The 22,315-nt window shown below is 43.4% G+C and overlaps 1 protein-coding gene across 2 annotated transcripts in view; it reads left to right on the top strand.

Moving 5' to 3' along the window:
- The window catches only part of LOC144786124 (acyl-coenzyme A synthetase ACSM3, mitochondrial-like), a 413,227-nt gene extending 391,152 nt beyond the window's left edge, over positions 1–22,075 (top strand). For both annotated transcript variants that reach the window (XM_078665090.1, XM_078665091.1), the window contains exon 14: positions 20,900–22,075. In XM_078665090.1, the coding sequence (XP_078521216.1) occupies positions 20,900–20,995 (96 nt within the window). In that variant the 3' untranslated portion in view covers positions 20,996–22,075. The remainder of the gene's footprint in view (positions 1–20,899) is intronic.
- The last annotated feature ends 240 nt before the right edge of the window (positions 22,076–22,315 follow it).

Here is a 22,315-nt window from a genome sequence, read left to right as displayed (position 1 = left end):
ACTCTCACTACCAGCGAGAGTGTTCATGCAGTTGATAGGCATGATGGCCTCCTGCATCTTCATAGTCCCACACGCACGGTTGCATATGCGTCCGCTCCAGGAATGCTTAGCAAATCAGTGGACACAAGCTCAGGGACAACTGACAGACCTAGTGTTGGTGACCGGTCGGGCATACAACTCTCTGCATTGGTGGAATCCACACAACCTTTGCAAGGGACGACCGTTCCAAGAGCCTGTGCCACAGATTATCCTGACTACGGACGCATCTCTCCAAGGGTGGGGAGCCCATGTGCTCCACTACACGGTGCAGGGACTGTGGACGACTCAACAACGGACATTGCACATCAACTACCTGGAATTGATGGCAATCTTCATGGCGCTCAAGTCCTTCAAAGTACATCTGTGCAACAAGGTCGTGTGGATCCGGACGGACATGACAGCCATGTACTACATCCAGAAGCAGGGAGGTACTCACTCGCCACAGCTGTCTCATCTGGCTCAGAGCATGTGGAAGTGGGCCATTCAGAGGAACATTTTCCTCATGGTGGAACACCTCCCGGGCAAGGACAATCAGATGGCGGATCTGCTCAGCAGATACAGCCATCAGATGCACGAGTGAGAGATACATCCATCAGTACTCCGCCCGTACTTCCAGCAGTGGGGTCATCCAGAGATAGACCTGTTTGCCACAAGTGAAAACGCAAAATGCCAACACTTTGCCGCCAGGTTCCCTCACCCACAATCGCAGGGCAATGCGATATGGATGAACTGGTCAGGCAAATTTGCGTACGCTTTTCCCCCAGCACCTCTCATACCGCTGGTGGCAAGAAAGCTAAGGCAACACTCGATGACGCTCATCCTGGTTGCTCCAACGTGGGCTCGCCAACCATGGTACACCACGTTTCTAGAACTCTCCGTGGTACCGCATCAAAGGCTGCATCTCGCTCCGAGCCTCTTGACGCAGAACCATGGCGACATTCAGCATCCAGATCCGCAACAGCTCAATCTGGCGATCTGGCTCCTGAGGTCCTAGAGTTTGGCTACCTCAACCTGCCCCCTGAATGCATGGACATCATCAGAGAGGCAAGGAAGCCCACTACCAGAGCTTGCTATGCAGCAAAATGGAAGCGTTTTGTCATTTACTGTACAGAACATCACATTGACCCGCTAGATGCTTCAATCCCTAACATTATCTGCTATTTGTTACATCTTTACAAATGCAATCTAGCGTACGCGTACGCTTCCATTCGGATACACTTATCCGCCATAGCGGCTTATCTTCAAAACAGGCAGCATCTCTCTGTTTTCAGGGTGCCTGCCATTAAAGCCTTCCTAGAGGGACTGAAACGAGTCATTCCTCCAAGAACACCGCCAGCTCCAGTGTGGAACCTCAATGTGGTCCTCACTAGGCTGATGGGCCCACCTTTTGAGCCACTGCACTCCTGCGAAATTCAGTTTCTAACATGGAAAGTGGCTTTTCTTATTGCTATTACATCGCTCAGACGTGTTAGTGAGCTGCAAGCGCTCACAATTCAGGAGCCATTCATACAAATTCATTCAAACAGGGTAGTACTGCGTACTAACCCCAAATTCCTTCCAAAAGTGGTGTCACAGTTTCATATCAACCAAACTATTGACCTGCCCGCTTTCTTTCAAAACCCACAAACAGTAGCGGAAAGAATGCTCCATACATTAGACGTTCGAAGGGCGTTGATGTACTACATTGATAGAACACAACCCTTTAGGAAAACACAACAACTTTTTGTTGCCTTCTCTGCCCAGCACAAAGGCAACCCTATCTCCAAAGCAGGAATAGCCAGATGGATTGTTAAGTGCATTCAAATCTGTTATCAAAAAGCTAAACGTACTTTAACAATACCCCCAAGGGCGCACTCCACACGCAAGATGGGGGCCTCCATGGCTTTCCTGGGAAACATTCCTTTGGAAGACATTTGTAGAGCAGCCACGTGGACTACACCGCACACATTTACCAAACACTACTGTGTCGATGTACATTCCAAGCAGCAGGCAGCTGTAGGACAGGCTGTTCTCAAGACACTCTTTCAGACTTCTGCAGCTGGCACGGGCAGCCGCCGTTAATGGAGGGACTGCTATGTATTCTATGCTAAAGATATGAATTTAGCAGCCCACATGCCTCGAACTGAATATGCTACTTACCAGTATGCATCTGTTCTTGGCATGTAGGGCTGCTAACATTCATATCGCCCACCCTCCTCCCCGGTGCCCGTAGCGGCTGCAGATACTCTCTTGCATTCAATCATTTGCATGGACATCCTTTACACTATTTCACTCCATCTCTGCCACAATGGCTAAAAACAATCTGGGGATGGAGTCGATGCCCATGCGCACTGTAGTCCAGGGGAGGAGCCACCTATCTCGTGATACTTCGAAGACTCTTCCAGGACAACAATGTGCAATCATCCGGACCCAACACTAGGCGGCGATCTATGCTAAAGATATGAATGTTAGCAGCCCTACATGCCAAGAACAGATGCATACTGGTAAGTAGCATATTCAATTTGGTTGTTCTCTTTAATAATCAGAAATTGATTTCTACCCCAATGAACCCTTTTTTGTATTATTAAGATAATCAATGACTGGGGAAAAACCATAACACTCTAATTTATACCTTGCAGTTTGCATGCAGCTCTTTCATGACAGTTAATAGCTCACTGTTCTATGTTAGGATTTTAACTTATTAACTGCACATAACAATAGAGCCTCTCTGGTTAAAGAAGGAACCCACTGACCTATTTACATTATGCAAAAACAACAATTGATGAACAGAATGCAGAACAATGTCATGCATTCACCCCAGTACAGAGATCTGGGCCTAAATCCATTGTTTTTTTGCTCACCATGCCATTCCAGTTTGAACCCAGCCATATGCAAATCAGTTTTGACCCTGTGCCCAATGGGAACAGTCCAGCCCGAACTGCCAGGCCAGGTCCTCCCTGAACGGGAAACAAGCATCCTAGGACCAGTTTCATTTGTTGCAGTTACACTATTTACATTATGTGCACTTTGTGATCTGAATGATACATGTTCTTAGCAGCGGGCACAAAAATTGTTGGAGGCAGCAAATGCTTTTAAAACCATATTATACTTGCAAACACGACGCCCCCACCTGAAGTCAGCGCCAGTCGCGGTCCGTGCAGGTAAGAGCGGTGAGTGGTGGGGCCTGGTAAAGGGGGATTTCGAGGGACAAGGTAGAGTGAAAATTAATTTATTTAATTTAACTTTCCCTCTGCATCATCCCTTGAATTCCCCCTTACCCGGCCCCTCTGCCCTACTGCTGTTACCTGCACGGACCGCGACTGGTCAGCGCCTGGTGCGGTCGCACTGCCCCGAGCGTCCCTGCTCAAGGGTCCTGTGACCTCAGTGACAGGGTCACTGTCACTCTATGGTGTGCTGCTTCATAGGCCTGCCTGCAAGACTGAAGGGGAACTTCAGAATGAATTGTGGCGGACAGGCCTTCTAGGTTAACCCACACTTGCCACTGCTAGGGCCCACCTGCTGGTGCTAAGACACCAGGGCTTCTAAGGTCTTGTGGGGCCTTATAAGGTCTACATGGAAATGTGCTCCCTCAGGAGAGTGGTCTGGTGGACTGGTCATGAAGGCTGAACCTGGTTCCCCAGTTCCAAATTCAGCAGCTCTGACCATAGTGCCCTCTCCTCTCCCCCGCTGAACACCACACTGAGAGAAACTTGCACTGCACTGACCCGCTATAAACACCTGGTTGTAACTCAATTCAAATCACGCACTAGACAAAAGCAATATGCTGCCTAAAAAATAAATTAACAACATGGCTTTGTTCAGTCTCGATATTTGGATCAATGTGCAACTTAAGGAAGAGATGTTGACTAAATCAATCCAGTAATTAATGATTACATCGATAAGGAGTCCTGTGTCATGTTTATATTTAATAAAGACTACCCAGTTATATTTTGACTAACTCTGACCTCACATTCTCTCTTATTATTTTTCAGTTAGATAATGTATTTTTTCTTAGATTTACGAGGACCCATAAACTTCCTCACCAATAATGTTTTGCAAAAACATTCTAGAAAAAGCAAACACTCATAGGGAATACAAGATTAAGTAAAGCATGTGATATGTAGGCAGGAAACAACATGGTTACTTTTTTTCTTTTTACAATCATTATTCAGAAATTAGTGAGTGCTTTTGCCTGAAAAGTTAAGGCCTGACTACAGGGCGTAGAAGGGACCCGTTTCAATGCCCATTGCTTATATATTTAGAAAACATAAGCAGTATGGTTTAAAAAGACTACGCTTGTGAACACAAAGCCGCTGTATATATTTTGTTTTCCAATTCACCCATCAAGCAGGTATTTCAGTACCTCCAGAAACAGTGCACTTTCCCACTCAGGGTAAGCGATGTTGCGAGATGAGAAAACAAAAGTAGCACTTCACTGGCATACACTGTAAAGTGGCGCTAATGGGTTTAGGTGTGAATAAATCATTCTCTTCCAGGGGATACTCATCAATAGTCATAAGCACTGAATAGTCCCGTCCACGTGCGGGACCCCGGAGCAATAGCCAAGGATACCCGTAGGGTGACAGTTGCGCGTTACAAATAATAAATACAATACAATACAATAATATGCATATATCTACACATATATATATATATATAATACATATAAATACGCATAAAATAACCATATATATATATATATAGATAATATGCATATACATATGCAGCCCAATATAACTATACTAGGCTCAAAGAAACACTGCCACAATAGCCTGTAAACTCTTTACATTTGCTAAATAAAGACATATAAAACACATTATATGATAATTTAAAGAAGAAAACACTGCCTAGGTTTTCTTTGAAACACACAACCTTTAGGTAAAAACAGGCAGGATCATAGAGGCAGCTTTAGCCTAGATAGGCTGCATTGTAACAACAACAAAAAACTGGCGCCGTGCCTTTAAGGCCTCCAGGCTCCCATCATGCACCACAGGTGACAGTTAGGTCAGTTCTTTTTTCCGGCTCCTTTTCCGGCTCCTTCTGTGAGGATCCTGGAGCATTGAGCTTGCCAGTTGGTGATATTTTTTCACTTTCTTCTGGTATTTCTCAAATTTTTTCGTCTTTACTCGACGTCTTTAGCCATTATCTGACTAATCCAATAATCTTTTACTGTTTTTGGGCTATTTTTTCAGTCACAATGCCGGCCTTATTTGCTAAGTGTCCGGCCTGTGGTAAAAAAATGGCCAAGACAGACCCTCATTCGGTCTGTGTAGCTTGTCTACCTTCTTCTCACAAGCCAGAACTTTGCTACCACTGCAGCAAACTTTCAAGTAGGACTTTGAGAGAGAGAGAGAAGAGCAGGCTTCAGTCCCTGCATGACAGAGGAGAAACCGTGAGTGGAAGAGAAGATGTTCACTCTAGGAAGCCTTCTTCTCAGCACAAGGATAAAGGGGAGAAGAGAAAACATCGGTCCTCTTCAACTTCGAGGGACAGATCTTCTTCCAAGGTACCTGTGTGCTCAAAATCGTCGAAATCACCGTCGCGGCATACGTCGACGTCGAAGCATCCCTCGCCGTCGAAGAAGAATTCGCCGTCGAAACAAGGTGAGAAACGACATGAGCGTAGGCGGTCCCGGTCTGGCTCGCCTACGACTGCAAGGGAGCGGGACTCGACGTCGTCTCGTCGACGGTCGCCGCCGAGAGGCTCGAAGCATCAGTCAAGGTCGCCGTCGAGAGGTGCCATGACGTCGACGTCGAACCGGGCAGTTGAGGTTTCGACGTCGAAGAGCCCCAGTCATGCGACGTCGAGGCACACGACGCCGAGAAAAGCATCGCCGTCGATACGCCCGACGTCGACGCCGAAGAGGCACTCGTCGTCGAAAAGATCGTCACCGAGGAGATCGTCGCCGAGGAGATCCCCGCCGAGGGAGAAATCGACGCCGAGGAGATCGACGCCGAGGAGATCGACGCCGAGGGAGAGATCGACGCCGAGGGAGAAATCGACGCCGAGGGAAAAATCGACGTCGAAGATGATGTCGTCGACGTCTCCTGCTGCAAAAAGGCCTAGAACGGTGTCCAAAGACCGGTCTAAGGTTTCTGAGTCCTCTGGGAGGTCTTCTTCCTCACCTGAGTTGCGGATTGTTCAAATCTCTCCAGAGCCTTCAAGAGCTCCTTCACCTACAGGAGCTAATATCCCGCCTCGATGGCTGGGGGAGCTCAGAGACTGGAAGATAAGGAAAATTAACCTTCCAAGGTCTCGTTCCAGATCTCCGGTGTCTGCTAGATCAAGGTCACCGCTGATATGACGTGAGCGTACTCCGCCGAGAAAGTCTCCATCGGAGAGGAGGCGAGCCTCACCATCTCCTAAGTCCTCTCATCATCAATCTTCGAGAAGACGTGATACTAGGTCTTCCACAAGGTCTACTAAATCAAAGAGGAACTATTCTTCGACATTGTCATCAACTCCTCCGAGTAGGATTTCACCAATTGATGACGTGATTACGTTTAATGAGGTTCTCTGTCGTGGTGCAGCTAAACTTCATATTGAGATGCCAGTCTCTACTGCCAAGACAACGGTAATTTTCGAGACCTTACATCAAAAATTATCATCGAGGCCTTTACTCCCCCTGGTTCCAGGTCTGTTGGAACCGGCGGAACACAAATTCTTAACACCGGCATCCTTAGGAGCGGTTCCTTCGCGGATCGCTAAGAAATATAAAGCACCGGACTCTGATCCTTTATTTCTGAGGTCTGAGCCACAGCCTGATTCAGTCATCGTCTCAGCGGCTCGTAAGAATCAAACGGGAGCGGCTTCATCATCTGTGCCTCCTGATAAGGACAGCAAAGCTATGGACTCATTAGGAAAGAGAATGTGTGCTACTTCTGCTTCCTATATGAAGGTTGCCAGCTCCTCTGCTTTACTGGGTCGCTATGACCGTTCTTTATGGGATTCCTTGTCTCGCTTTACAGAAAAACTTCCGAAAGAAGACAAGCAGGATTTTCTGGAAATCCTTCATGAAGGTGGGCTAGTGGCTAACCAAGTGATTAGCGCAGCGGCAGATGCTTCCGACTTGTCGACGCATGGCTATGCCCATGGAATCTGTGCAAGACGATCAGCTTGGCTGAGGCTTACGGGTCTTAAGCCTGAAGCGCAACACCGGATTCTGAATTTACCATTCAATGGAAAATCGCTCTTTGGGTCTCATGCGGACGATGAGATGTCAAGAATGAAGACGGAGCTCGATACTGTAAAAGCCGTTGGTCTCGAAAAGAGAAAGGACAACTTTAGGAAGAAATACCGTCCTTATGATCGCAGACAGAACCAGCAGAGGGTTCAAACCCCTCAATGGTCGTCACAACAGAATCAGGGAAGATCCCAATTAACCCAGCGTCGTCCTGGTAGAGGAAGAGGTGGTATTTCCAGACAGTCTGCACCTGGAAACAAGCAGCAACAACAAAAACAGTGAGTGCTTGCTTCCCCTGAGTCCGTTACCCACTCCGGTGGGGGGAAGTGTTCGTTTTTACCTGGACGAGTGGAAAAACATCACAAACGACAAATGGGTGCTGTATATTGTGCAAAATGGATATGCAATCAGATTCAAATCTCCTCCACTCGCCATTCCTCCTCAAAAGTCTGTGTTCCATCACCTTCATCTGTTCAAACAGGAGGTGTCTACGTTAATCTTGAAGAAAGCTATTGAGGAGGTTCCGAAGACACAGCGTCGCCAAGGCGTTTACTCCCGATACTTTCTAGTTCCAAAGAAAGGTCCAAACAAGGAGTTCAGGCCCATACTAGATCTCAGGCGCCTCAATCAGTTCATTCGGCGAGAAAAGTTCAGAATGCTGGCGTTACATCAAATAATTCCACTTCTGCATCAAAAGGACTGGATGTGCTCCATAGATCTTCAAGATGCTTATTTCCACATTCCCATCGCCCCAAAGCATCGGAAATTTCTAAGGTTTTGCATACAAACCAGTCATTACCAGTACACAGTCTTGCCCTTCGGGCTAAAGTCAGCTCCTCGCACCTTCTCAAAGTGCATGGCAGTCGTAGCGGCTTTCCTAAGGAAGAGGCACATTTTCGTCTATCCCTATCTAGACGATTGGCTGTTAAAGAGTGCGTCTCCGATTCTGCTTCAGCAACATCTCACGTTCTGCATAAATCAGCTGCGGAGGCTAGGCCTGCACGTGAACTTCAAAAAGTCTATCCTCAATCCCACACAGAGGATACATTGTCTGGGCGCACTTCTAGATTCAAAGGACGCAAAAGCGTATCCTTCGGAGGAGAGACTATTCTCTATGCTCCTCAAGTGTCAAGTCTTACTAAAGAATCCTGGACCAACGGCCAGACAGATCTCATCTCTGCTAGGATCCATGGCGTCTTGCATCTTCCTTGTTCCGAACGCCAGGCTGCACATGAGACCTCTGCAACAGTCATTGGAGGATCAGTGGTCCCAGTTTTCAGACCGTTGGGAAGACAAACTGTCACTACCTCTGTCAGTACAGATCTCCATTCGATGGTGGATGCAGCGGAGTCATCTGATGGTGGGAGTGCCTTTTCAAGAGGACATGCCCAGACGATCGCTGGTGACAGATGCGTCCCTGCAAGGATGGGGAGCCCATCTGGGGTCCCTCCAAGTTCAAGGAGTGTGGTCAGAGAAAGAAAGACTGTATCACATAAACATGTTGGAACTCAGAGCGGTACATCTGGCTCTCAAAGCTTTCTTTCCAGCTCTCAAGTCACCCTCTCTGCTTGTTCAGACGGACAATACAACAACGATGTACTATCTGAACAAGCAGGGCGTAACGAGATCCAGACCTCTGTCGCTGGAAGCGCAAGCAATCTGGAAGTGGCTTCTGGCTCGGGGTATGACAATTTCAGCTGTCCATCTGCCCGGCGTTCTCAACGTCCAAGCAGACGACCTAAGCAGGCACTTCGCAGAAGCACACGACTGGGTCTTAAAAGACGAAGTGATAAGAGATGTCTTCCAGGCCTGGGGATCACCAGAAATCGATCTTTTCGCGGACGCCGACAACGCAAAATGCCGCGTCTTCGCGTCCAGGTACCCGCAACGAGGGTCCAAGGGGAATGCTCTATGGATGGACTGGTCAGAGACGTTACTCTACGCTTTTCCACCGATCCCACTCATTCCCTTGGTGATCAAGAAACTGTGCAAGTCGAAGACAGACATGATTCTAGTGGCTCCGGATTGGCCTCGCCAATGGTGGTACCCGGATCTCCTGTATCTATCCAAAGTGCCGCACAGGAGGCTTCCCTGCTGTCCGGATCTGCTGACGAGGGAGAACGGCAGAGTGTTCCATCCCAATCTGCCGTCCCTGAAGCTAGCAGTATGGTTCCTGAGTTCGTCCAGTACGGACATTTAGGTCTTTCACAGGACTGTATGCACATCTTAAGAGAGGCAAGGAGAGCTTCTACCAGAAAGACGTATGCTTTCAAGTGGAAGCGGTTTTTCATGTGGTGTGCTGCTGAAGGACATGACCCTATTCGAGGTCAAGAACAGGTACTGTTACCATACTTACTTTCTTTGGCCAAAGCAGGTTTGCAGTATTCTTCTATTAAGGTACATCTGGCAGCGATTACAGCATATCAAAGTCTCCTACCCAGGTTTCTTTCTTTCAAATGCCAGTTGTGAAGGATTTTCTCGAGGGTCTCAGAAAAGTGTATCCTCCCGTGAGGGCTCCCTCACCTCCTTGGGAGCTTAATGTGGTTTTGTCCAAATTGATGGGTCCTCCATTCGAACCTATACACAAGGCTTCCCTTCAGCATCTGTCGTGGAAGGTGTCCTTTCTTGTAGCTATCACTTCTGCGCGCAGGGTGAGCGAGATTCAGGCTTTTTGTGCTACAGAACCCTATCTCGTTTTCCATGCGAATAGAGTGGTGCTTCGGACTCATCCCAGATTCCTTCCTAAGGTAGTCTCGGATTTTCACATTAACCAATCAGTGACACTACCTAAGTTTTTTACTAATTCGAGCTCTTCTGCTGAAAAAGCTCTACACTCTTTGGATTTGAAAAGAGTTTTGAAGTTTTTACCTTGATAAAACTAAGAGTGTTAGAAAGACTGATCATCTGTTTGTGAACTACGGTCCTCTGAATACGGGCTTGCCTGCTTCTAAGAGGTCCATTTCTAGATGGATTGTGTCATGCATTTTGTTATGTTATCAGTTGGCACGAAAACAGCTCCCGGGTAGACCGAGAGCTCATTCCACTAGAGGAAAGGCTGCTACTATAGCAATGCTTAAGAATGTTCCTGTTCATGAAATTTGTAAGGCAGCTACATGGCGTTCGGTTCACACCTTTTCTCGCCATTACTGCCTTGATTCTGATACTCAGGCGGATGCTCAGGTTGGTCAAGCATCCCTGAGGAATTTGTTTGGGTAATATCCTTATGAGTGTACCGTTTAGAGAGCCTGATATTAGTCCGCAGGGTATGGGATGGGCTTGCTACTCTATTCAGTGCTTATGACTATTGATGAGTATCCCCTGGAAGAGAAGGATTAGTTACTTACCTGTAATCCTAGTTCTCTTCCAGGGGTATACTCATCAAAGTCATAAGCACACCCACCCGCCTCCCCGGACTAATATCAGAACAATCTCTTTTACATGTTACCCATGCAGTTATCACACTGTTATACGCCGTCCAAAAGAACTGACCTAACTGTCACCTGTGGTGCATGATGGGAGCCTGGAGGCTCTCAGAGGTCTTAAAGGCACGGCGCCAGTTTTTTCTGTTGTTACAATGCAGCCTATCTAGGCTAAAGCTGCCTCGATGATCCTGCCTGTTTTTACCTTTGAAAATAAAGGTTGTGTGTTTCAAAGAAAACCTAGGCAGTGTTTTCTTCTTTACATTATCATATAATGTGTTTTATATGTCTTTATTTAGCAAATGTAAAGAGTTTACAGGCTATTGTGGCAGTGTTTCTTTGAGCCTAGTATAGTTATATTGGGCTGCATATGTATATGCATATTATCTATATATATATATATATGGTTATTTTATGCGTATTTATATATATATATATATATATATATATATATATATATATATATATATATATATATGTGTAGATATATGCATATTATTGGCTATTGCTCCGGGGTCCCGCACGTGGACGGGACTATTCAGTGCTTATGACTTTGATGAGTATACCCCTGGAAGAGAACTAGGATTACAGGTAAGTAACTAATCCATCTTGCCACCTTGCTTAAGTTTGTTAGTTAGTTATTTTTCATATTCTGAATGTTTTATTTCTCTCCACCCTGAGGCTGCACTTAGAAATTGAAAAATGTCAAAAAAACAGACGTTTCCAGCAACTGTTTTTCTTTTTGGGATCCATTTCACACAGGAGCAAATAAACGAAAGGGGGAAAGAGAAGGTAATGCCTGTTCCTAAAAGTTTTGGTTTTCATTAAATGAGGAGGAGCGAGACAGAAAGAGCGAGAAGGGGGGGGAACAAAGAGAGGGGGGAAAGTTGCCAGCAGCAGGAGAACTGGACACGGTCTTCTCTGGGCATAAAGGAAAAGACGGAGTCCTTTTTCTTCTCTGCTCGTCCCCAAAAGCCGAGCCTTAACTATCGGCGTGGGTGATTTCTGCCGTCCGGGACGCATGTTTTAAATAATTAAGTAGGCGAACGGACTCTATCAACCAATCTCATGAATATTAGTGCGGTAGGTCGAAAATTTCAAACCATTATGATTCGCTGCCATCACAGGGATCATGGCCAGCTGCAATCAGCAGACCACAATGTCTGAGATTGGTTTTAAATAAAGCAATTATTTATTTTCAATGCAGCCTGTTCTACTTCAGGAAAACGGGATGCATTTTTAAAAAAAAACAAACAAAGAAATTAAAAGTTTAAGTGTCTTTTTTTTTAAAGAGCAAACAGTGGTTTCACATATTACATCACTCATGACGTTAAATTAATTCAGTGAGGACATAACCAAATAAATTGAAAGACCAATATTCAAATTACTAATGAGTTTTGCAGCCTTCAAGGTACTAGCGGATGTCATAAGAAGTGGTTGACAGAGGACCAAGTTATAGTTAATTCACTAAAGTAGATCTGGCCTATTTCAGTGGTGTTTGGGTTTTTCAACGTTAGTTCTTTTCTCATTTCAACACATAACTATAACATCCAATAAGCCTCAGATTCTTTTCTGTGACATATATATTGACATATTAACATACATATACATACATACATATACATATACATTCTCACTCAACTAGAACACAAGCACAGGGAGTGGGTGAGAAGGATGGCATAGCCACCATCGGGGAGCTGGGGGAAGTTGGTTAAAGAATGGGGGGTTTGGATCATTTAGAAAGAAAGAAAAACAGAAGGGGTTTGGTATGCAATATGTAGATCATATGGTGGGGGACATTTGAATAGAGAAGCAGCACATGGGCAAGAGAGCTAGAAAACAAATGCAATCCAACGTAGTGCATACAGAAAAAAAGACAAAAAAAAGAGTTCTCTTAGTGCAAGCAAGGTCAGTAGTGGAAGGATACAAATCAGTCAGTCAAAACACGTTGACACCAAAATACTTAGAGGTGGGGCACAGACACATAAATAGAGGGGCAAACCATTGAATCAGGCGCTGTGAATAGAGACAGACAACATTATCATGAGCAATGGTTTGAACCAAAGCCCATTCACTAGATCGGTTTTGGAATCAATAGGTGTAGTCAACCAAGCAACAGCTGTTTGCATCCAAGACCTAACCCGGCCAGCTTACCGAAAGGGCAGCAGCGGCAAATCAGCTTACTATTATAATTTTTGTTTTATTCTCATTGATAAAGGACAGAATGTAATGCAATCGTATATATATATATATATATTCACTGAAAAAACCATAGGTTATAGACCATATATAGTTAGGAATTAGCATTTACAAAACCTTATTTTACTCACACAAAACCATTGAAATTCCATATATAGTTAGTTGCACTAACTATATATCGCGCACCCGCAATCCACTGCTGATGATGTCACATATTACATCATTCATGACATGGTCAGTGACATCACTGATGACATCTCAAATGACATCACTGATGACATCTCACTTGACATCAATGATCACATCACTGATGATATCATTCATGTGATAATACAATGCATCTCCTCACACTCTAATATAACCTCTATTACACCCAGTGTTAAATAGAGAGTATAATTTTTGAAACCATTGACACACCAATACTAGTTACTACATACGCACTCACTGATTCCTATGTCTACACACACATTCACTCATACAATCATTCATACATACAATCACTCATCTTTACAACACTATCATATGCACTCATACACCTACACAGACACTCACACTCTGCCACTCATCCATGGAGTTACTCACACACCTAGTCAGTCCTGAAAAGAATCAATCACACTTCCATTTTCTCATCTATACAGTTAAACACAGAACACCTTACATTTTTGAAACATATACTAACACATACTTACTCTCTTATAGAATCACTGATACAAGTACACATTGATCTGCACAGAGTCACACACCTCCCAGCCAGCCATACACACACTCAGTCTCCCATACAAATACTTGTGCAACCAATCAATAACCCATATAGCTACTTATATAGCTACTGATCAACACATGCAGCAGCTTGCACAACAACAGACATACTGATGCACACTTTCAGACAGTTTAGTCACTAACCCGTGCATTCAGTAAGACGCATTTAATCACTCACTCATACAGTCAATCACGCACCTACTAAAACCTTCATTCAGACACTTATACATCCACTCATTCTTCAATATGTAAAACATATTTAAACTTTACAGAAACACATAATCACTGGATGTTGTCATCAGTGATGTCATCAGTGATGTCACTGACCAGGTCATGAATGATGTAATATGTGACATCATCAGCAGTGGATTGCGGGTGCGCGATATATAGTTAGTGCAACTAACTATATATGGAATTTCAATGGTTTTGTGTGAGTAAAATAAGGTTTTGTAAATGCTAATTCCTAACTATATATGGTCTATAACCTATGGTTTTTTCAGTGAATTTTCAAGGTTTTGTAAATGCTAATTCCTAACTATATATGGTCTATAACCTATGGTTTTTTCAGTGAATTTCATTGGTTTTTTAACAGCTAATATCTGTAGCTGTAAAATGTATTCTTCTTTAAATCCAAAAATATATTTTATATGTTTATGAATAATTTTTTTTTTAAATATTTTTTTTTCTTCGTTCCCGCTTCGCGAATCGGGAAGCTTCCCGTTAGCTGACCTTGATGCCGCGAAATAGACCGCGAGCCGGTAAACGTTTCTTTACCGCAACTGCCGCGTTACAAAACAACATCGTGACGCCTCCCGTCCGCATGACGTTTCGCGTTGTCGCGTGATACGTCATATGACGTGCTACGTTAGCGAACTGGTACGCGAAGCGAGTCGCAAAGCGCAGGTTTCTGGAAGCAAACCGGGAGGCCCTGCAAAGCGCTTAACGTAAACACAGCAGGTCATGTGACTTGGTAATAACACTTTTCATTGGTTCATTTCACTTTTGGTTTCCTAATGATGTAAGACTAGGTCATATAATCTAAAATGAACACTTTTCATTGGTTGAGAACTCTTGTTTTTCCCAAATGATGAAAATCCCTCCTTCTTTCCTCACTCTGACTTTCATCATTGTGAGAGAAAGACCCTTTGTGATCACTGAGCAATGGCTTCTTTAGTAGCTTCAGCTGGTGCTTCCCCACCACCTCCACCACATCCAAGGAAGAGTGGACCACCTGCTCAAGTTATAATTCAACAAGAAGAGGAAGAAGAGGAACAGGACGACGAGCACGAAGAGAGGCAGTTTTTGCCTGAGGAGCCCAGGACGTCTCACCGGAAAGAAAACTTCATTTGGCAATTTTTTAAAATTCCCAAAGGTGAGAAAAAAGTAAATGCAAGATACGTAACTTGCCTTATATGTCAAGATAGACTGTCCAGAGGAACCGAGAAAAAATACAGTTTCGGAAACTACACAATGCATCGCCATATGACTAGGTGGCATCCTAACAACTACAGTGCTGCACAGTTTCGGAACGACCTAGATAATCTCCCTATTATGGCCAGAAGATCTGTTGTACCGGAAGTAACGGGACCAGAGGGCAGGGAGATGGTGCCAAATATACAAATGAGATTTGGTGAAGTAAAACACACCTGCGTATTTTGCGATGGATTCATTTGCTACGGAGAAAGAAGCATCACTCTGATCAACAGAGCTATTGACTATCATATGCAAGTTTGTACGAAACGCCCAAAATAATAAATACTTTTTTTTTGTTTTGTTGCTCCTGTTGAGCCCTTTACAATGAATCGTTTTCATTGCCCCCTCCAAGAAAAACCCAAAAAAATATAAAACTGTTCAGAAAAATTCAAAAAAAGTAAAAAAATGTTCCGAAAAATAATAAAAAAAATTTAAAACAACAAAAACAATAATAAAAAAAGTTCTTTTCAGAACTACCTCCCCGTTATTAAAAAATTGGTACAATATTTGGAACTGTGCCAACCTCTATTTCTCTTAGTTCGCTTACCAGTTCGCTCGCCGGTACGCGAACCGGAAGCGAACCAAAAACAGTAAGTATAAGGGAAGGAAACAGACACTTATGTTAAAAGAAAGACAGCTATAGGGGAGTAAACTAGAGATACTATTACCCGTAATCCACTGCTGATGATGTCACATATTACATCATTCATGACATGCTCAGTGACATCATCAGCAGAGGATTGCGGGTTTTTTGGCAACGTGCCTTATCCACGGTTTAATAACGCTGCCTTTTGCTTTATATAAGTTTTCAAATTGTATGAAATATATACCAATAGGTCGTTATGAACCTTTAGGTAGTGCTTTTCTTCATGAGGTCTGGTCGCTTCCATACACATACAGATGTTTCAAAGATGATCAAGAAGTTTATCTGAATGGAGAGGAATGCACTGAGACGCCAGATCATTCACTAATGTGTAGGCACATACAGTTACACGGTTCATGCAACAAACACCGACCAAATATGGCTTGCGTGTTGCAAGGCACGCCAGTTCCTGCTATCATCCCCACGTTCAAGTTGTTGGAAAATGGTAGTTATTTGATGCTCAATAATGAAGATTGATCTGGGTTAATTAAAAGTATTCCTTTTATCGTAACAGTAAGTGAACGGGTTATTTGCTGCAGAAATGTTCTATTTCCTCCCACACATGAACATAGGGAGTTTTCAATCTCGCCACAAATACCAACCTTGGGAGCAGATTTCAACGGCATGGCAAGAATAAGAGCTCTTTTGTCTCAGAGAGAGGTGGCCTTGAGTTCGGCCCGTGAAACTTTCGTGCTTCACATAGCGAACACCCGTACAGAGGTGCAGACCCTTTTCAATTCAGATTTGCCTTTCCATTTCAGCAAGATGGTTCGGACTATCTCTAACGCATCCTCCACAAAGGCCCTGGCGCACTTTTTTAAAGTTGTTACCAGTGGTCTCGTGACTTCATTTGAGAAAATCTTTCGAGTCATCCCTACTTTCTTTCATTGTATTTTTTCCACTCTGCTTCGTGGATTGCCATTTTTACTTGCATTACCAGCGGACGCTCTTGTGCTTTTTTACATTTTTAAATATGGATGTCCCTCCTATGCAACCTCCCGCCCTGCAGCTGCTGACACTGTTCCGCAATCGCATGCTAGAATATTATGGCACAATGCCGTTGGCGATATTAAGCACGGCATATGGATTATCTTTTCGATTCTCCTACTTCACCTGTGTCCAGCCTGTATTTCACTGCCTGACCTGTGATTTCGATTGGGCCATTGATTTGTGTCTCTGCGGACCGGTTTCTCCTGACGTCGACTTTAATCAGCTGATGACTCCTATCATTACTCACGAGTTGGTTTGTCCTGGCGAAAGGATTATGGCTGTGGCATTGATGCATGGACTAATTGGTCCCTGGAATTTACTGGCGGCAACACAGTCTTTCTTGGAACAGAGCTTTCTTGAAAACCCACCGAGCTGTCCTCTGATGGTGATAGAGGATCCGGTGCTGGGAGAGCACGTATGTTCTTTTCCGCTTTTAAATTGGATGGCTGAACTGTTTTCGGATGAAGACGGTGACTTCCTATTGGAGGCTGTTGCAGCTTATTTTGCATACACAGTTATGTCATAGACCTTTTTCATGTTTGATATGCTGAGTACTAGCATTTCATTGACAATTCATTGACTTATTTGTCGAGTTTTTATTATTTACCTTGCCTATTGGCTTAAGACTCGATAAAGTACTTGGCTGTTTTATTTTTCTTTAGCATTAAATTTTCCTAGTTTTTAATGCTTTACCTTGCGGACCGTCCACATATAAACTTGCAATCTGCTCTCATGAGATGGCACTTCTATTATCTTATTCAGTTCGTTTCCGGATCATGGGGAGGTGTCATCTACGTCCTGGATATCTTTACACCGTGTTAAGTTAGCATGGGCTCATTACCGGTTTAAACGCCATTTTTCCTTTTTTGCAACTTCTGCACACGACACTTAGTTGTTGCTTTAGCTTTCAACCTAGTAGTTCATCGTGGTTTACATGAGAATAATATGTTATTGCTCTACTATCGGCTTTGCTTGTTAAACTATATCTGTACAGCGAGTGCTAAAGTTTCAAGAACAACACGATACAGAATTGTTATGAGGTCTGATCTCCACGACTTCATACTCATAACATAAGTGCAACTTCTGCCAATTCTGGGCATGAGGCGGGTTTTATATTGCTTTGCCGAACACACATACACAACACTTGATGCGGTTCACATGAAGAGAGAGCTGGTGTATGCTGATGTGATTCCTTCAAATCTAAGACACTAAAGTATGGGCACGCCCTAAACCAACACAAAGAGACCTTCTTAGCAAATAATATAATATGTGTATTAGGGAGGGTGAGATATAAGCAGCCGCGGGCCGTGGAGGGAGTTACGGTGAGGCAGGGAGGCGGGGAGGGGGAGAAGCAGGGTGGAGCCCTCTCCACCCTGCCCCTCCCCGCCTCCCTGCCCCACCGTAACTCCCTCCACGGCCCGCGGCTGCTTATAAGTGTTGCTAACTCTTATTCATTTACAGCATGTTAACATACTGTCACCATTCGCTTTTTATGTACTAGTAACTATGCTGGTAATTTTGCTACTGATAATATGTGTACTTCTATTATCTAAGATACTACGCCTGAGAAGACGGCATTAGTAAATAAACATTTCAAATACACATGTGTTCTTCTTAACTCCATGTTCTGGTTTCTAAGAAATATATAACGACCGACTGTTCATGAGTTCCACGTATCCTGAGGTACTATAAGTTCATATTCTGGATTGTCTAAACATTGAGAGTTTGTTATATCCAATGTGACACTGTACCTAGCTTGCTAAGGGGTTTTTGATTACTAAGGTGAGTTTTGGGACACCCTAATTCGCCGAGGTTCCAATCCTCTGTCCACAGTTCTGTGTGAGAACAGAAACCCTGCGACAGGGGCACCCCCGACCCTTGCTGGAGCTTCATCACACTTGCGATACAACTCCAGCAATGCGCCACCTTTACGGCACAGATACATCACGCATCTGTGCTGTTTTTGCCCCATGATGCGCCGCATTGTAAATGCAGCACACCATAGGTGACGGAACAGCGGCACAGAATGACTAACACATCCCTGGTGATGCGCCAGTCATCATAAATCTATCCCTATGCTTCTTATCTTGTTAGAGATGAACCGCCATATGTATCATCAAAGTTTTTTGCATTTCCTAAATAGCGAACTTTAAGGAATAAATAGCGATTCTTTACCATTCCTAGTTTGCGATGAGCTATTTGCTAATTACAAATTACCCATTCATTTCCTTCATTTCCATAGGACGGTTGGACTCACTTTTAGCTCGAACGGCTGAATGGATTTGCACGAAACTTGGCAAAATTGTAGGGACTGGTAGCCCGATGTGCCTTTGCTATGTCTCAAGATATATGCTCCAGTGGTTTTTACGAAAATTAACTTTGAAAAATATATATTGGGCTACATTGGCCTATATATATGTTGGAACCCAAATGTAGCCCAAAGATGGCCGCCAGAGACGAAAAAAAACAAATGTAGCCCAAATATCAGCCAGATGTAGCCCAACTATAGCCCAGTGACAGAATGACCAATCAGCGTCGCAAACCTCCGTTACGCGAAGCGGAGCGCTGTTACAGATATATATCTTTTTTTGAACGTTAATTTCTCAAAATCCACTGGAGCACATATATTGAGACCTAGCAAAGGCACATCGGGCTACCAGTCCCTAATATTTTACCAAGTTTCGTGCAAATCCATTCAGCCGTTCGATTATTTTTATTTTTTATTTTTTTGCCCCGCGGGGCCCTTTTAAAACCTCCACATCAAACCTAGGGGGTCAGCGAGGATCTACTATTCCCCCTTATGGTCATTTGCCCCTTCGCTTTCGCCTCCTCTTGTCTCTCGATCCTACCGAGAGACAAGATGGCGGCCGCTACGGACTGTTTGGAATGTTGACAGACGCCGGAGAACCAATCAGCTTCGCTTCACAAAGCTCCGTTGCGCGAAAAGTACGCGTCCTGGAGCGCTGCCCGGTCCGCTGTTACAGATATATATCTTTTTTTAAACGTTAATTTCTCAAAATCCACTGTAGCACATATATTGAGACCTACAAAAGGCACATCGGGCTACCAGTCCCTACAATTTTGCCAAGTTTCATGCAAATCCATTCAGCCGTTCGGGCTAAAAGTGAGGCCAACCGCCCTATGGAAAACTCAATGTTAAAAACACGTTTTGGGACCCCCCTTTTTTCTCGGCCCCCCCTTGACGAACCCCCCCCAAATTTTCAAGGGCTGCTCAGAAACAAAATGTGCCATTTTCCTGAAGATTTCAGCCAATTCCGTCCACAAACGCCAAAGTTATTAGACATAGAATTTTCAAAAATCCCATAGAGAAAAAATCCTAACTATATATACCTACTGGCGGTCGCCAGTAGGTAATATATATATATATATATCTATATCCAACAACACAAGAACCCCTTTTGAAGAAAGCCACACGAAGTACAATTGCTCCAACTAAGTTTTAATGGCAGCTTGCACACAGGGTCTCATCCGAAGTCTTCTCAAACATAAAACGCCAAACACGTTTCGGGACTGCTCCCTTCATCAGCGGCGTGTCTTTCTTCAAAAGGGGTTCCTGTGTTGTTGGATGTATTACGCCCGAAAATCTATCTCTACCCACTTGGGATGGACTTTGCTTATTTTGATTTGGAAGCATACCCACTGGGGATTATGAAGTCCCGCACTACGAATCCCAGGAGGCCGCAGTTGTGGCCACGCCCATGTTAGGGCAGGAACAATAATTAAAATGAGTGCGCGAACATTATGCTTCCATCTCTTGCTTACAGACACGCCGCTGACGAAGGGAGCAGTCCCGAAACGCGTTTGGCGTTTTATGTTTGAGAAGACTTCGGATGAGACCCTGTGTGCAAGTTGCCATTAAAACTTAGTTGGCGCAATTGTACTTCGTGTGTTTTTCTTCAAAAGGTGTTCCTGTGTTGTTGGATATATATATATATAAACTATATATATATAAAAAACTATATATATAGAAACTATTAGAGAGCCTTTAAAACTGCATGTGTAACTAAAGTCTTTTAGTTAAACACAAAATGTGGACGTTCTACATTTGTTGGAGAACATTTAACTGTTTAGAGAGGACTTTGAATGAATTTGCTTTGAAAAGTAATATTTACTCTGCACAATGCATTGTAGCACTAAAACATCAGAGTTTGAAGCTGTAGTGTAAAATATTTATTTTTCTTCTTGAACTGGTAGGTGGAATTTGTTCCAGAACTGCCCAAAACAGTCAGCGGGAAAATCAGAAGGAACGAACTGCGAAACAAGGAGTGGGGAAAGGCATCACATGATTGAATTCAGATTTTTTTTATTTTACTCATTTAAGTCCACTAATCTAAATTACTTTTTTCAAAAGGTTTCTGTTACGTAATATACAACATAATTCTCATAGTTTTTTTTTTTTTTTAAACTCTACTTTTATATGTATTTTTATTAAACATAAGAATTTGAACTAAAACATGAAGATTGTGAACACTACTGCAAAATCAACAGACATTAGGTAACTTTTTGTATTGGCCCAGTGTAAATAAATATGGATCAGCTTTTTGTTGCTTGCAAGTGCCCCGTACTTTGTGCTGAATGCCAAGATCCCCAAATCAATTTTAAATCCTATGATACTCACCAACATATTTGTGTTTCTTTTAAAATGTCTTCAAGACCAATTCCATTTATGCTAATTTGTGAGGGCCTAGAAAATGTACTTACATCTGCAATGCACTGCACTCAGACTATCTTTGTTGGTCAACATGTGGGCTGTTTGATGAATTTTTTTCTAGCAAGTGTTATGTTTGAATAAAAACTAAGTTTTTTCAAAATGGGGAATATATAGGAAAATGTGAACCAAATAAATACCTGTCTTTGCCACTTAAATTGCACCCCTTCTTTGACTCCGATAGAGGGGCCCGGGATCACCGCCAGACAGCATATAGACATTACTATACCACTTAATTCCACACATCGTTCAAGACGGAGCTCTGCCTAAGAGTAGGCACCATGGCCACTTTCACGACAAAGAGCAGAGCAAGAAATGTTTTAAATGTTTACAAACTTTCCAGGCTTGAAACTCTAAAGGTTGGGATAGGTCTTTTGCAATCTCATGGACTCCCTTAGATGACAGTTGTGCCTGAAAGAATCTATGTTGTTCCGAAAGCATATGCTGTAAATGATCTATGCAGTTAATGGTGAACTCGCCATTGTAAGACTGAATGTCCCTTGGATAATAAAACACATTAATACTGAAATAGGAACACATTGAATAAATAAGGGAGTGAACAATCACATTTAAGAGACCTATTTTTGTCAAGACTTTTATAGATTGACATGATTATGGATTGTAATGACGTTACTTGAAAAAATAAAAATTGATGTACTCAATGTGGACTGATTCAGAGTCAAATCTTCTGTTAAATGGTTACATTTATCAACCACCGTTGTACATTTCGAATGGTTGTTCAGCTCGAAAATGTACACAAACATTTTGCACATTTCTTTATTAAGTTCTGTTCCTAACAAACAGCACACCAGTTCAATAAACGTCATACCCTTCTATATATTACAAAGATAGCAAATATGCATGCATACACACTCAACTATTTACAGGCATCATGTACAGCA

The sequence above is a fragment of the Lissotriton helveticus genome, chromosome 10 (genome assembly GCF_964261635.1).
Source record: "Lissotriton helveticus chromosome 10, aLisHel1.1, whole genome shotgun sequence".
In the NCBI taxonomy this organism is placed as follows: Eukaryota; Metazoa; Chordata; class Amphibia; order Caudata; family Salamandridae; genus Lissotriton; species Lissotriton helveticus.
The sequence above is the reverse complement of the archived record's forward strand: the minus strand, read 5'-3'. Positions and strand labels throughout refer to the sequence as shown.